The sequence below is a fragment of the Erythrolamprus reginae genome, chromosome 1 (genome assembly GCF_031021105.1).
Source record: "Erythrolamprus reginae isolate rEryReg1 chromosome 1, rEryReg1.hap1, whole genome shotgun sequence".
Classification (NCBI taxonomy): Eukaryota; Metazoa; Chordata; class Lepidosauria; order Squamata; family Dipsadidae; genus Erythrolamprus; species Erythrolamprus reginae.
In genome coordinates, this window is record NC_091950.1 from 93713949 (window position 1) to 93730137 (window position 16189).

At 39.6% G+C, this 16189-nt stretch overlaps 1 protein-coding gene across 1 annotated transcript in view; it reads right to left on the minus strand.

Moving 5' to 3' along the window:
* NDUFS3 (NADH:ubiquinone oxidoreductase core subunit S3) overlaps positions 1-16189 on the minus strand; it is an 18886-nt gene continuing 2697 nt past the window's right edge. Inside the window, exons 3-7 of the mRNA XM_070759758.1 lie at positions 13139-13236; positions 11445-11594; positions 6884-7009; positions 2599-2718; positions 1-254 (exon numbers count right to left, since the gene is read on the minus strand). Of these exons, the coding sequence (XP_070615859.1) occupies positions 81-254; positions 2599-2718; positions 6884-7009; positions 11445-11594; positions 13139-13236 (668 nt within the window). The 3' untranslated portion in view covers positions 1-80. The remainder of the gene's footprint in view (positions 255-2598; positions 2719-6883; positions 7010-11444; positions 11595-13138; positions 13237-16189) is intronic.

Below are 16189 nucleotides of genomic sequence, written 5' to 3' on the forward strand. Positions count from 1 at the left end.
CCAAGTTTTATTTCTTTTTATTATATATAAATACATAATTGGGGAGAGGGGTGGCAAGTGTACGCAACCTCATCTCCTTCTCACTGTGGTTTCCCCTCTTCTTTCTTCTCTCCTGGTTCTATCTTCATGGTTTCGGGAGGCTGGCGATAGGCAGGGAAAGCCTCCCAAGGACTGTTCAGGTCAAATTTGCGGAACTCCTGAGACAATTCCAGTGGCTCTGCGACCACTCGCTTCACCTCATCGTCATACCTGACCTAATAATGGAGAAACAATGTTAAAATGAGGGGAGGGGTAGACCATCTAGGCCAGGGGTCCTCAAACTTGGCAACTTTAAGACTTGTGGACTTCAACTCCCAGAATTCTGGGAGTTGAAGTCCACAAGTCTTAAAGTTGCCAAGTTTGAAGACCTCTGATCTAGGCATTTGGATTTTTTGCAAGTCATTTTTTTCCTTGATATATGTATATATGTACAAGTGGATTGTCATTCAATACTAGAAACATAGTAACATAGAAGACTGACGGCAGAAAAAGACCACATGTCCATCTAGTCTGCCCTTATACTATTTCCTATATTTTATCTTACAATGGATATATGTTTATCCCAGGCATGTTTAAATTCAGTTACTGTGGATTTACCAACCACGTCTGCTGGAAGTTTGTTCCAAGGATTTACTACTCTTTCAGTAAAATAATATTTTCTCATGTTGCTTTTGATCTTTCCCCCAACTAACTTCAGATTGTGTCACCTTGTTCTTGTGTTCACTTTCCTATTAAAAACCCTTCCCTCCTGGATCTTATTTAACCCTTTAACATATTTAAAAGTTTCGATCATGTCCCCCCTTTTCCTTCTGTCCTCCAGACTATACAGATTGAGTTCATTAAGTCTTTCCTGATACGTTTTATGCTTAAGACCTTCCACCATTCTTGTAGCCCGTCTTTGGACCCGTTCAATTTTGTCAATATCTTTTTGTAGGTGAGGTCTCCAGAACTGAACACAGTATTCCAAATGTGGTCTCACCAGCGCTCTATATAGCGGGATCACAATCTCCCTCTTCCTGCTTGTTATACCTCTAGCTATGCAGCCAAGCATCCTACTTGCTTTTCCTACTGTCCAACCACACTGCTCACCCATTTTGAGACTGTCAGAAATCACTACCCCTAAATCCTTCTCTTCTGAAGTTTTTGCTAACACAGATAATACTAAAATGTCATCTCTGCCAAGAAAATTTCCCTTGTCACTGTCTTTTGGGGATGCTACCCCAGACTTTCATGCTCAGTCCTTGGCTTCACATCCCCACCACAGAATGAATTTTCATTTGTAGCCTGAATCTAGAAGATGAGTTTTGACTAGCATTTGTGCAAGCACGTAGAAGATCGGGTTGTTTGTCTTGAAACTATTTCCTAATTGGCAAATTGCAACTGTATACTTTCAGTAGTACCAGCTACTAGACAATGATGACAGAGGATCTATCATTCATTCCCTTTGTATATCTGTGAGCTTCCTGAATGCATCTGGGTGGCCTCTGCCTTGTTTATGTTTGTCATTACGACTGGATAGGTACTGTAGAAGAGACCAGACGTCGGCAGGTCAATGCTCTGTTCAGGAAGATAAAGGAAGCTGGTTTGCGCCAAGCCGCTTTGGGAAATTATTTCATCCTTGCATTTTACATATCCTAAATTTGCCTGCAAAATATTATATGGGTGATGACAGATTCTACAGACGGGGATGGCCACTTTCTCTTCAGATCCAGTTTGCTGGTTCTGCTTTCAAATGGAGAATCGGGGAAGTAAGAGGGAATCTTAGGTATGCCCATGTTACACCAACACTCCGCAGTCAGCATTGGTTGCCGATCAATTTCCGGTCACAATTCAAAGTGTTGGTTATGACCTATAAAGCCCTTCATGGCATCGGACCAGAATATCTCCGGGACTGCCTTCTGCCGCACGAATCCCAGCGACCGATTAGGTCCCACAGAGTTGGTCTTCTCCGGGTCCCGTCGACTGAACAATGTCGTCTGGCGGGTCCCAGGGGAAGACCCTTCTCTGTGGCAGCCCCGACTCTCTGGAACCAGCTCCCCCCAGAGATTAGAACTGCCCCCACCCTCCTCGCCTTCCGTAAACTCCTTAAAACTCACCTCTGCCGTCAGGCATGGGGGAATTGAGGCATTCCCCCCTCCCCCAGGCCTATACAATTTATGTATGGTATGTCTGTGTGTATGTCTGGTTTAATAATGGGGTTTTTTAATTTTTAAAATTTATTAGATTTGTTGTGAATTGTTTATTGTATGTTGTGAGCCGCCCCAAGTCTACGGAGAGGGGCGGCATACAAATCTAATAAATAAATAAATAATAAATAAATAAATAAATAAATCTTTGGTGGTGCAAATATTATTGCTAGCATTCAGCCACCTCCAACCCAAATATGGCAGTGAGGGGTGACAAATTTCCTACTCCTGGATTAGCCCTTGCTTGCTTGCTCTGTCTGCTTCACAACAGAATTCCATGGGGATTTCTATTCCTCAAAATAAAAATACAAGTCACATTATGGATGCTCAGTCTGTTGTGAAATGACTTTGTAAATCATTATGCTATTCATACCTCCACATATCCAGACAGGGGGAAATCTTTCCTGAAAGGGTGACCTTCAAAACCGTAATCTGTAAGGATTCGCCTCAGATCTGGATGGTTGGCAAAGAATACTCCAAACATATCCCAGACCTGGAAAAACAAAAATTGGGCAAGTGAACAGCTCGGTACGTTGACTTTATAGACGCTAGTTGATCGGTCTGATTTGAATTATCATTTCCCAAACATGAAATATTAGCTATTAACTGCTAGGAATGTAGGCAACTGGAACTTAAATTAACAAATGCTTGAGATCTATAAAAGTATCAGTTGTTATGACCTATAAAGCCCTTCATGGCACCGGACCAGATTATCTCAGGGACCGCCTCCTGCTGCACGAATCCCAGCGACCAGTTAGGTCCCACAGAGTGGGCCTTCTCCGGGTCCCGTCAACTAAATAATGTCGCTTGGCGGGACCCAGGGGAAGAGCCTTCTCTGTGGCGGCCCTGGCCCTCTGGAACCAACTCCCCCCAGATATTAGAATTGCCCCCACCCTCCTTGCCTTTCATAAGCTGCTTAAAACCCACCTCTGCCGCCAGGCATGGGGGAACTGAGATACTTTCCCCCCCTAGGCCTTTACAATTTTATGCATGGTATGTCTGTACATATGTTTGGTTTTATAATAAGGGTTTTTAACTGTTTTAGTATTGGATTATTATTATATGCTGTTTTTATTGCTGTTGTTAGCCGCCCCGAGTCTGCGGAGAGGGGCGGCATACACATCCAATAAATAAATAAATAAATAAATATTTATGTATCAAATTTATATAGCTGTCCCATCTCACCAGAAGCTCTGATTCACCATTTGTTGAAGTAAATCACCAGGGGTGAGCACAAAATAGGGAAAACATTTTGTTTTGAAACTGGGAGAAATCAGATAATCCAGTTTAGCAAAAATAATATTCCAGAAAATAAATTACCTGTTATAGTTTTCATGTGAAACAAAGTCTAGATAGCTTGCATAGGCCAAGGCTGGCCGGTACCACTCCCTTCACTCCTGACAGAGTATATTCCACTAACCTGCCTCACACCCTCCAAGCTTCCCAGCAGCTTGTATGTGTTTCTTGCACTCAATTGATGCTGCCAGGATCCCAGCATGGTATGCCCTAACAGCCAACTTTCCCCTATTTTCCTTCTTTTTTCTGAGTCACTGATGTTGTTGATTCCCCCTTCTCCCCCCTCCCCCCCCCCTCCCCAAAAATCCTCACTATGCCAGTATTTCTGCCTGGAACAGAGTATCCACATTTGGTTCTATTTGTATAAATAAGCCTCCCAAACGAGCAATTCCATGTACCACATTGTTTGCCAATGGAACAATTTGTGCATTTCATTATAAAAAACCTGGTTGGTATAGTGGTGAAGATTTTGAACCAGGACAATCCACCTTATATTCTCCGCAGACTCAGGGCGGCTTAGAAAAATAAAGATAAAAATACAGTACAAAATATAGCAAGAGAAACCCAAACCTAAAACTAATATTAAAACCCCAAACATAGAAACATAGAAACATAGAAGTCTGACGGCAGAAAAAGACCTCATGGTCCATCTAGTCTGCCCTTATACTATTTCCTGTATTTTATATTAGGATGGATATATGTTTATCCCAGGCATGTTTAAATTCAGTTACTGTGGATTTATCTACCACGTCTGCTGGAAGTTTGTTCCAAGGATCTACTACTCTTTCAGTAAAATAATATTTTCTCATGTTGCTTTTGATCTTTCCCCCAACTAACTTCAGATTGTGTCCCCTTGTTCTTGTGTTCACTTTCCTATTAAAAACACTTTCCTCCTGGACCTTATTTAACCCTTTAATATATTTAAATGTTTCGATCATGTCCCCCCTTTTCCTTCTGTCCTCCAGACTATACAGATTGAGTTCATTAAGTCTTTCCTGATACGTTTTATGCTTAAGACCTTCCACCATTCTTGTAGCCTGTCTTTGGACCCGTTCAATTTTGTCAATATCTTTTTGTAGGTGAGGTCTCCAGAACTGAACACAGTATTCCAAATGTGGTCTCACCAGCATTCTATATAGTGGGATCATAATCTCCCTCTTCCTGCTTGTTATACCTCTAGCTATGCAGCCAAGCATCCTACTTGCTTTCCCTACCGCCTGACTGCACTGTTCACCCATTTTGAGACTGTCAGAAATCACTACCCCTAAATCCTTTTCTTTTGAAGTATTTGCTAACACAGAACTGCCAATACAATACTCAGATTGAGGATTCCTTTTCCCCCAAGTGCATTATTTTACATTTGGAAACATTAAACTGCAGTTTCCATTGCTTTGACCATTTATCTAGTAAAGCTAAATCATTTACCATATTACAGACGCCTCCAGGAATATCAACACTTTAGAGTCATCGGCAAATAGGCAAACCTTCCCTACCAAACCTTCCCCTATGTCAATCACAAAGATATAAAAATAAGACATTTACATTCATTTTGACTACAATCAGGCAATCATATCCTCGGTTGGAGCATGATGTTAAGCTCAACGTCCCCAAGCTTGCCATGCCAGCAAAGGTAAATGTTTAAGACCTTGCGAAAGTCCAGGAGGGTGGGAGTGGTGCAGTCTGAAGGGAGTTGGTTCCAGAGGGTCGGGTCAGCCACAGAGAAGGCTCTTTCCCTAGGCCCCGCCAGCTGACATTACTTAGCTGATGGGACCAGGAGAAGGCCAACTCTGTGGGCCCTAACTGGCTGCTGGGATGTGTAAGACAGAAGATGGTCCGATAAGTAACCTGGTCCTAACTCATGTAGGGCTTTATATATTAAGTATATTCACTGTCTTAAATCATATATGAAATAAGGTAGGGGAAATATACTAATCCAGGAATAGGCAAAGTTGGTTCTTCTATGACTTGTGGACTTCAACTCCCAGAATTCCTAAACTAGCATGATTGACTCAGGAATTCTGGGAGTTGAAGTCCACAAGTCATAGAAGAATCAACTTTGCCTACCCTGTACTAATCCATTTAAATCACCCTGTTAGCAATATTAGCAAAATAGTATGTAAAGAATGAAAGCAAAAGTAGCTCTGCTTTCAACAAAGAATCTGTAAAACAGAAAGGATGATATCTCCAATATAAAATTTGGTAATTTACAAGCAGAATCTCTATTAATAAAGAACCAATCCTAAATACAAATGACAGATTATTTTCTTTGTTGAGCACCAAGTGGATCAACTTCTGTTGATTAAAACCGAGATTCAAAATGAATATTTATTTCATTAAAAGGCATCATTTCACACTGTTATATTACAGAATTCTAAGTGTTAGTTTTATATTTAAAAAGCGGGCCATTTCAAAGGTGAGGCTCAAACTGAGGGGAAATATTTAAAAATGAATGGAATCTAAATGTAATTTAAAACATTTCATGTTTGTTTTCCTTTTCTTTAACTGCTAAATATACTAAACACGGTTTTGAAAAATATGCATTATGTATAAACACTATTATCTATTCTTGTCACATTTCCTTGTATATCATGACAATTTCTTGATCCCCAAACCACTAAACACAAATCCTGCACATCTGGAAAGATTTAAATTAGAGTCATCAAATATGGCCCATCTCAACGCATCTTGGCATGCCATTCACCTATGATGCTATACTTTCCTTTTGCAGCACTAACAGAGATTGATTCTGTAATATGAAAAATATTATTTGCTTATTTGAATTATCCAGTTGGCTTTTGGCTTGAGTCAACATAAAACTTTTTTTTTCATTTGGCATACTCTTCATTCACCCCAAATCTTACCATAAAGTAACATCTGCCCATCAAAAGAGAGAAAAAGCTATTTAGAAAACCAAAATTCTCCCCTGTATTTATATGAAGATTTTAGATTGCAATTCTAATATACAATCAGCGTCATTGAGAAACTGTTTTCCACAATATAGAAACACTAGTACATTCCTTGAAATAAGAATATTAACATGCGTGGGGGAAAAATGGAAGGAATGAACATTTATCACTTCCTAAAAGATCTGCAAGTAATCTAGAATACCAATGTCTGAATGGCTGACTTGCAAATAAGGAATAATATTACCTAAGTCATGATGCCAGCATTATTGGGGCTCTAAGCAACGCTGGTATCAGAAGCTCAACTACTGTACTGTTCAAAGTTCCTGTGAATGAATTGGGCAACAATATACATTTTCTTGAATAAATGAATGAATACTGTATTCTCAAATGTGTTAATAAACGGCAATGAAATCAATTCCTTACTAAATTCCCAGAGTTATCATGCCTAATGCTTACCTCTCTTTCATACCAATTTGCTCCTTCAAATAATGGTACTATAGACTCAATAGGTGTCAGTTCATCGGTATATGTTTTCACACGAATTCGGGAATTATAGTGTAGAGATAAGAGATTGTAGACAATCTATGACAAAAAATAAGTAAAAATAGTGAAATGAACAGATTTTAGGCACTATAAATAAAAAAGAAGAAAGAATTGAAATGATGGATTAAAAGATGCTTACTCAGGAAACTCATGAGTTAACAAAATCAAAATTGAAAGGACAAGGTGCAGCAAAAAAAAGGAAAAGAAAGGAAGGAAGGAAGGAAGGAAGGAAGGAAGGAAGGAAGGAAGGAAGGAAGGAAGGAAGGAAGGAAAGAAAGCCGGGATAAAGGGATAAATCTCAACAGGGATAATATCTGTGCAAATAAGTCAATATTAAATTATATTTCAGAGATATTTAACAGATAGTGTTAAATTGAACAGTGCGCCACCTGTAAAATTGTTATGAGTTGTTTTAAATTATCCTCCAAACCTGGAGTGATTGTCCAGGCTTCACAACAGGTTCATACAGAAAACCCATACAAGATTAGATCAAAAACATTTGAATCTATTTATAAAAGCATTAATCATGAAATCTCCAGAAATGTAAAGCCTACAAATTTAAAATTTGCCCCATGTTCCTCTAGGCTTCTAGCTGCTTACTAAGAAAAGATTTTTCAAAATGACCATCAGAGCATAAGTATTTCTTATATTATTATTAACAAGCTCTGATGCTAAGGAGTTCTACTCCCTCTCCCCACCTGAAAAGAAATGTGATCCCTATGAACAGTTGATCTAAGTCACACACAAGCTTCTTCCTGTCTCTTTCTTGCTCCTTCTTATTCACACAGCAAATACAGTTTGAGTTTCCAAACACCCTTCAACTCTCTTCACATACTAATAGGACACTAGCCAGATGAATACTGATGGAGGCTGGAAGGTGAGGACAGATCCATCCCCAGTTCCTTCTCAGTTCAAACAAATCTGTTCCTTCTATTATAACTCCAGTTAAAGGGGGGAAAGGCAAAAAACTCAGGAAAAGATTTACATATGCCATTACAAAAACACATGTAAACGTGTATTTTGAATTAATATTTTATTCTGATCTTTTTTCTTTCTTTTCTTTACTCTAGACTGATTTAGTCTTTCTTTTGTCTTTGGAAACAACTTGGTTTTTGAATTAAGAATTTATTATGTAAGATGTTTTTAGATATATTTGCCCTTAAAATATGTATTCTTAGAGATGATTGATTATGATGGTACATGTGTTTTCCATTATGTATGTTTTAAGGTGCAAAAAAATAAAACTTATACTCAACCTCCCCATCCCCCACATGTAAGGGAAGCTGACTGTTTCTTCCCATGGCCAGTTGTATGTGGCATGCTCCAGAGTCAGTTTACTTGGCAGCCTGGTCATCCTCCAGCCAGAGAGCAAAACCAGAATGTTGTTTACAGGGAGGTCCTGAACAATTCATCTGAAAGTCTATGCTATACAAATAATGTTTTCATCTGTAACAGAAACTTACTTCCCATCTCTAGCGAAATAATACAGTCCCTTTTTAAACTACTCATTAATTTTTAAGCTTTAAGTGTTAATTTATCAAGCCCCGTCGCATAGATTCGTAGTGAAGCATGGGTATTAAGCTGGTCTAGAAGTACAGTGATACCTTGTCTTACAAACTTAATTGGTTCCGGGACGAAGTTCTTAAGGTGAAAAGTTTGTAAGATGAAACAATGTTTCCCATAGGAATCAATGGAAAAGTGATTAATGCATGCAAGCCCAAAATCCACCCCTTTTGCCAGCCGAAGCGCCCGTTTTTGTGCTGCTGGGATTCCCCTGAGGCTCCCCTCCATGGGAAATCCCACCTCTGGACTTCTGTGTTTTTGCGATGCTGCAAGGGAATCCCAGCATGGGAATCCCAGCATTGCAAAAACAAGCTCTTCGCTGGCAACGGAAGTTTGGACGTGGGGTTTCCCAGCGAAGGGAGCATCAGTGAAATCGCAGCATCGCAAAAACACCAAAGTCCTCGAAACCCCACCTCCGGACCTCTGTGATTTTGCGATGCTGCGATTTCACTGAGGCTCCCCTCGCTGGGAAACTCCACCTCCAAACTTCCGTTGCCAGCGAAGCGCCCGTTTTTTTGACTGCTGGGATTCCCCTGCAGCATCACAAAAACATGGAAGTCCGGAGGTGGGATTTCCCATGGAGGAGAGCCTAAGGGGAATCCCAGCAGCGCAAAAACAGGTGCTTCGCTGACAACGGAAGTCTGGAGGCTGCGCATCCCAGCGATGGCGGTGGGTTTGTAAGGTGAAAATAGTTTGTAAGAAGAGGCAAAAAAATCTTAAACCACGGGTTTGTATCTCGAAAAGTTTGTATGATGAGGTGTTTGTAAGACGAGGTATCACTGTATATGGGAAACCCTAGATAGCTATACAGACACAGCCATAGAGACAGACACACATATCCAACAGACACACATATCCATATACACACGTGACAACACAAGGATCAAAATCTGCCCTGATTCCTCTCCAAGCAAATTAACCTTCAGTTGATCTTTCCTTGATTGTGAAGCAAACTGTCATCTAATCTTTATTTACAAGCAACTTTATTCGGCTGAGAATTCCACTTTGACAGTAATAGTTTGATACACCCACATCCAAAATGGGATGGAAGACAGATCTTACTTTCTCTGATATAAGTGTTTTACAAATTGATGTGACAGGTTTAGATTTTTTCAAAACTTTAACTGAAGAAAAATGACTGGATACTGTAGAAAAGCGTGGTTTCACACATTTCACAGAACTCCACTCATCTTGATTATGCAGGACTTTACCCTTGTTGTTTTAATATTTAACATTCACTTTCATTTTTTTTTACTTTTTACTTTCATAATAATCTAAGATTTTTTTAGCTAACAAAGTGACATCATTCGCCCTGAGTCTTCAGAGGGGTGGCATACAAATCTAAATAATAATAATAATAATAATAATAATAATAATAATAATAATAATAATAATAATAATGGCCATGATGCTGTGGCACAGATGATCCACTGGAACTTGTGCCGGAACTACCATTTACCAGTGGCAAAGAACTGGTGGGATCATAAGCCCGAAAAAGTGGTCAAAAATGAGCAAGCAAAACTACTGGGGGACTTCCGACTTCAGACTGACCGAATTCTGAAGCATAACACACCAGACATTATGATCGTGGAGAAAAAGAAAGTATGGATCATTGACATCGCAATCCCAGGAGGCAGCAGAATTGAGGAGAAGCAGCTAGAGAAATTAGTGAAATACGAAGATCTAAAAATCGAGCTGCAATGACTTTGGCATAAGCCAGTGAAAGTGGTCCCAGTGGTACTTGGCACGCTGGGCGCAGTGCCAAAGGATCTCAGCGGACATTTGAAAACCATCGGAATTGACAAAATCTCCATCTGTCAATTGCAAAAGGCCGCTTTACTGGGATCGGCAAACATAATTCGCCACTACATCATGCAGTTCTAGGTGCTTGGGAAGCGCCCGACTGGTGATGAAATACGAAATCCAGCATAGTGATCTCGTTTGCTGTGTTGTACTGACATAATAATAATAATAATAATAATAATAATAATAATAATAATACATTTCCAACTGTAAATTTTGAATCAAAGATCAGATACAAAAGAGGATGCCAATTAGCTTTCCTCTCATTCTAACTAAGCTACACAGCGTTCTTAAAACACTGAAAAATGAGCCAAGCAGATGAGGACTCCCCCAAAACATTTCCCAGCAAGCCACAGTTGTTTGAATGTCTTCAGTGAGGGTTTAATCTTCCACAGTGCATACACACACATCAGGTAAACTGCACCTCCTTTAGAGGCTTGTGCACCTTGCCCGAGGTTCACCATACTTTCTATGTGCCACCCTTATGAGCCTTCCCCAACACTCACTGTACTTCTTTTGTACACTCATTCACCTCCTTCCCACACACACACACACACCAAGCACTGTTGAATCTCCTGCACCGCCTTGCACTTTTGAATCCTAAATGGCTGTCATATTCATTTAAGAAAATTACACAAGCGAATCATTACAGAGAAGCTAATGCTTTGCTTTCAGCTATAATCAAATGAATCCTTCATGGTGAGGGTGAGAAAAACAGCCTTCAATGTTTCTTTTAAGCAAAATGTTAAGCAATTTTAAGTAACCAAGGAACTTTCTTGTAAATTTTACAAATTAAATGGGGATGTTTAACAACATACGGTGCATCATGTTAAATATGATAAATTTTTCTGCATCGGTAGCAATTTCAATCTACAGAAGGTGAAGGAAACACCTTTGACCCAAAATGTCGTGATAGGACACCTGAAAGTCAGGAAACATGAAGCTAGATGGATCCTAAGTATGTGAATATGCAAGAAGAATACTTTCACATTTTCTGAACAAAGTTATACAACATACGTAGCTAACCCCTAACCCTTTAACCTTAGTAGCCTTTGTGTTAAACTTAACACAATTCTACAGGCAGTACATATTGAAATGTAGATCTTACTTCGAAACGATGTTGCCGACTTGGAATATCGACTGCTGTCAAATCAATTATGTTTCTGAACTGGGCATTTGTGTGCTCTTTCAGAAAAGCTATCACAGGAAAGATTCCATCAGGATGAATTAAAATTTCCAGCTCACTGAAACATGTAATCTGGTAGAGAAAGAAAAATAAATATGTTAAAGGGATTAGCTTGTTATGAAAACTGCAATGCTAAGCAGGCTCATTTAGTGCTAATCTTTTATTTCAGTCATTGACTAGAAAAATTTACAATCTTAAAATTAAAGCCACCATTATGCCAATAATTTAATCTACCTAGTATAAAAATAATTAGGATTTAAAGTAGTAGCACATATATATAAATCTAATTAAAGCTTTGAGGACTGGAGGAAGGAATTTTAAAGTCGATGATAAATAACACTTTTATTTTTACTTTTATACATCCATCCATATGTGTATGTATGTGTTTGGGGGAGGATGTGATTGTGTGCGTGTGTGAGAGTATAAAATGTCATTTTTTTTAAAAAAAGGTAAGATTGGCAACTAACTGCCGCAATAATTGCTTTTGGCCATCTTAGGTGGAATTTATACATAATATAACAATTTTCCTACTTTTTAAGAGTCATTCTGACCATCTGATAGTATAAATAGAAATATTGGAAAAATCTGGAAATTTAGTTAAGAGGGATATTCAACTATATGCCGCCCCGAGTCTGCGAAGAGGGGCGGCATACAAATCCAATAAATAATAATAATAAAATAAATAACTGGTGACAAATGTTCCTGTAAATCTGGCAATAAAGAAGAATATATGCTATGGCTTGCATCTCACAATGACAATGACTCAAAATAAATTGTTTATATTCCCTTTACAAAACAGATGTGAGAAAGTGTCAATACAGACTAAAGCCTCCTAAATTTAGGGGTGCTGTTAGTATAAATATGAAGCTGCTCAAAAAAAATAAAGGGAACACTCAAATAACACATCCTAGATCTGAATGAATGAAATATTCTCACTGAATACTTTGTTCTGTACAAAGTTGAATGTGCACAACAGCATGTGAAATGGATTGTCAATCAGTGTTGCTTCCTAAGCGGACAGTTTGATTTCACAGAAGTTTGATTTACTTGGAGTTATATTGTGTTGCTTAAGTGTTCCCTTTAATTTTTTGAGCAGTGTATATATACACTATGGGTAGGCAGCAGTTTCTATTTCTCCTTTGTCTAAAATTCTCTATCTTAAGGTAAGTTTTGCTTCATCTAGCCCTCATGGTAAAACAGCATTACTGGAAAAATCAGGATAGTTTTATGTCTTTTCTATTAACTTTTTCCCAGGAAGATCTGAAATTATCTGTCAGTTTTAGGTGGCCAGTCCAACAGAGTTGTGAAGCAATTTCAACAATTAAGTAGGGATATTTAATCCAGGATTGGATTGATTCCTGTTTCCCACTGAAATGCCTTATCTGCTCATTATTACTCAATTAAATACCACTTAACACATTTATTTATGAAAAGGCAAGATAGCAATATATAAACAAACATAAAAGTGGTTGAATTAGGAGAATTGAAATAATTTAAACTTATTGCATAACTGGAGCAAGAAAAAAATACTGTGCCTTTCTAGGTACTCTTTAATATACATTTTCATTCCAAAGTGAGCTGGCATTTCCTAGTATAAAATAATTGGCAGACGTCACCTGGACTTGCTGAACATATTTAGGCAGAATTTCAGCAACATATTCTCCAAAGGCAGACAGCTGTTTCTGTGATATTTCATCCTTGGGTCTAACTGTGGCTAAAAATAAAGTTCAGAATGGTAAGTTATAAAAATAATAGATTTGTGCTTAGATCTTCTTTTATTAATTAAATAGCAATTCAAGAATAAAATTAACAAGTTATGAAAATAATAGTTGGGGACAAAACCTGGCTAAAGTAAAGCAACAAAATCCTTCTGAAAATACAACATTATTCTTATATGCACATAATTGTATGTGCATATAAGAAATAATTCAGTATATACTGGACTCCTTGAACACTTTGATGAGCGACCATGAGTGAAAGTAGAACCAGAGCTTTGACCACTATTTTTCAAAGGCAAGACAAAGAAAATAGCATTCAGCAATAGCATTTAGACTTATATACCGCTTCATAGTGCTTTTACAACCCTCTCTAAGCGGTTTACAGAATCAGCATATTGCCCCCAACAATCTGGGTCCTCATTTTACCCACCTCGGAAGGATGGAAGGCTGAGTCAACCTTGAGCCACTAGTGAGATTTGAACTGCTGAACTACAGCTAGCAGTTAGCTGAAGTAGCCTACAGTGCTGCACTCTATCTATTGCGCCACCCTGGCTCTCAAAGGCAGGCACAGTGGAAATTAGTGTAACGCTGGAATATTTTTGAAGAAACCCATCCACATGGACTTATTATTTATCCCTTCCTATTAGGTTAGCATGCTAGCCATACAATGTTTGAGTTATAGTCAGTGAGTAGAAACAATTTGGTTTACCAGGCCTCAGGTTTCTGATTGAGATTTTTCCCTGTCGCTACTCACGAACCCTTCAATTTGCTGTGAATGTTTCTTACAAGGACACCACTTGATACATAGGGGTTGGGAGGGGAGACATCTCAAAGTTGGTAGTGAATGTAGTTTCTATGTGTAAGGGGTATGTGTGTGTCAGTAATCTTTAGTAAGTAAGCTTAATGCAGTGGTCCTCAAACTTGGTAACTTTAAGACTTGTGGACTTTTTCAACATTTAGTTGATTTAATGGGATCATGGTCTTTCAAGACTGAAGGATGCCAATGCAATTATCACATGTGGTGGACATGTGCAGAAGCGAGATATTATTGGGCACAAATTCAAAAGTGGCTAGAAAAAAAATGACACAACAACATATTGATTTAAAACCAGAACTGTTCCTGTTGGGTATTATAGCAGAGAAATAAAGAAATTGAATATTTGACTCTTCATGTAATAACGGCAGCAAGAATTGTATTCGTGCAAAATTGGAAACCTGGTAAAATCCCTCCAAAAGGAGAGATAATTAAGAAAATATTGGAATGTGCAGAAATGAATACCAACAATGGCAATTATAGAGAAAGAAGAAACGGAGTATTATGATGTATGAGAGCATTTTTTTATCATTGGATAAAAAATGAATATACAGTGATCCCCCGATTATCGCGAGGGTTCCGTTCCAAGACCCCTCGCAATAATCGATATTTCGGGATGTAGTGGTGCGGAAGTAAAAACACCATCTGCGCATGCGCGCCCCTTTTTCCATGGCCGCACATGCGCAGATGGTGGAGTTTGCGTGTGGGCGGCGGGGAAGACCTAGGGAAGGTTCCTTCGGCCGCCCAACAGCTGATCTGCTCCGCAGCGCGGCAGCAGCGAGGAGCCGAAAATGGGGTTTCCCCGTTGCCCAGGATGGTGGAGTTTGCGTGTGGGCGGTGGGGAAGACCTAGGGAAGGTTCCTTCGGCCGCCCAACAGCTGATCTGCTCCGCAGCGCGGCAGCAGCGAGGAGCCGAAGATGGGGTTACCCCATCTTCGGCTCCTTGCTGCTGCCGCGCTGCGGAGCAGATCAGCTGTTGGGCGGCCGAAGGAACCTTCCCTAGGTCTTCCCCGCCGCCCAGGCAAAGGGGAAACCCCAAGATCGCTTGCCGCTTGCCCGTTCGGCCGCCCGGCCGGCCGCTTCGCTTGCCCATTCGGCCGCCCGGCCGGCCGCTTCGCTTGCCCATTCGGCCGCCCGGCCGGCCGCTTCGCTTGCCCATTCGGCCGCCCGGCCGGCCGCTTCGCTTGCCCATTCGGCCGCCCGGCCGGCCGCTTCGCTTGCCCGTTCACCCGCCCGCCCGGCTGCTCGCTTGCCGCTCGAGAGCAAGAGGGGGAGAGATAAAGAGAGAGAAGGAAAGAAAGAGATGAGAGAGGGAGGAAGAGAGTGTGAGAGAGGAAGAAGCAAGAGAAAGAGAGAGAGAAAGAAAGATGAGAAAGGAAGGGAGTGACGTCATCGGGTGGGAAAATCGCGATATAGCCTTTCGCAAAGATCGAGATCGCGAAACTCGGGGGATCACTGTACATGAAAAGAGATATGGAGCTAAATAAAATGAAAGGGAAAGGTTTTGAATAAGTTTAATTAAATTGTAAAAGTAGAGTTGTTTTTATGTAGTAAGAAAAGAGTGGTAAAAATGTTAATTTCAAATGTTGTACCTAGATGACACACTCTGATTGATGATGTTGATGATTGATGATGTTGACGTTTCTTGAAAAAAATACTGCCAGAATTCTCCAACTGGCTATGCTGACTAGAGAATTCTGGGAGTTGAAGTCCACGAGTCTTAAAGTTGCCAATTATGAAGACTTCTGGCTTAGTGTGTTACTATATAACAAAAGCAAGCTTAAAATTATTCCAACTATGCTTGGACCAGAGCGTGAGATGAAGTAAGAACTTTATTTTCACTAAATGGACTGATGCCTGAAACATTCAGCTTTCTACAAAGGTAATTTGGAAAGATAACTGTAGTCATCCTCAAAGGGTTTTATGGTAAATGTTTCAACTCCTCAAAGGGTTTTATGGTAAATGTTTCAACATTTGTAAATGGGTAACAAAATGCACATTTATTTATATTATTTGAATATTGCCACAATCTGCTAACTCTGGGCAGTGTACAATAACGTGTTTTAAAACAAGTCAACAATTTAAAACAAAAAAATCCACATACATCAAATATGGGCTTTGAAGAAGGCTTCAGG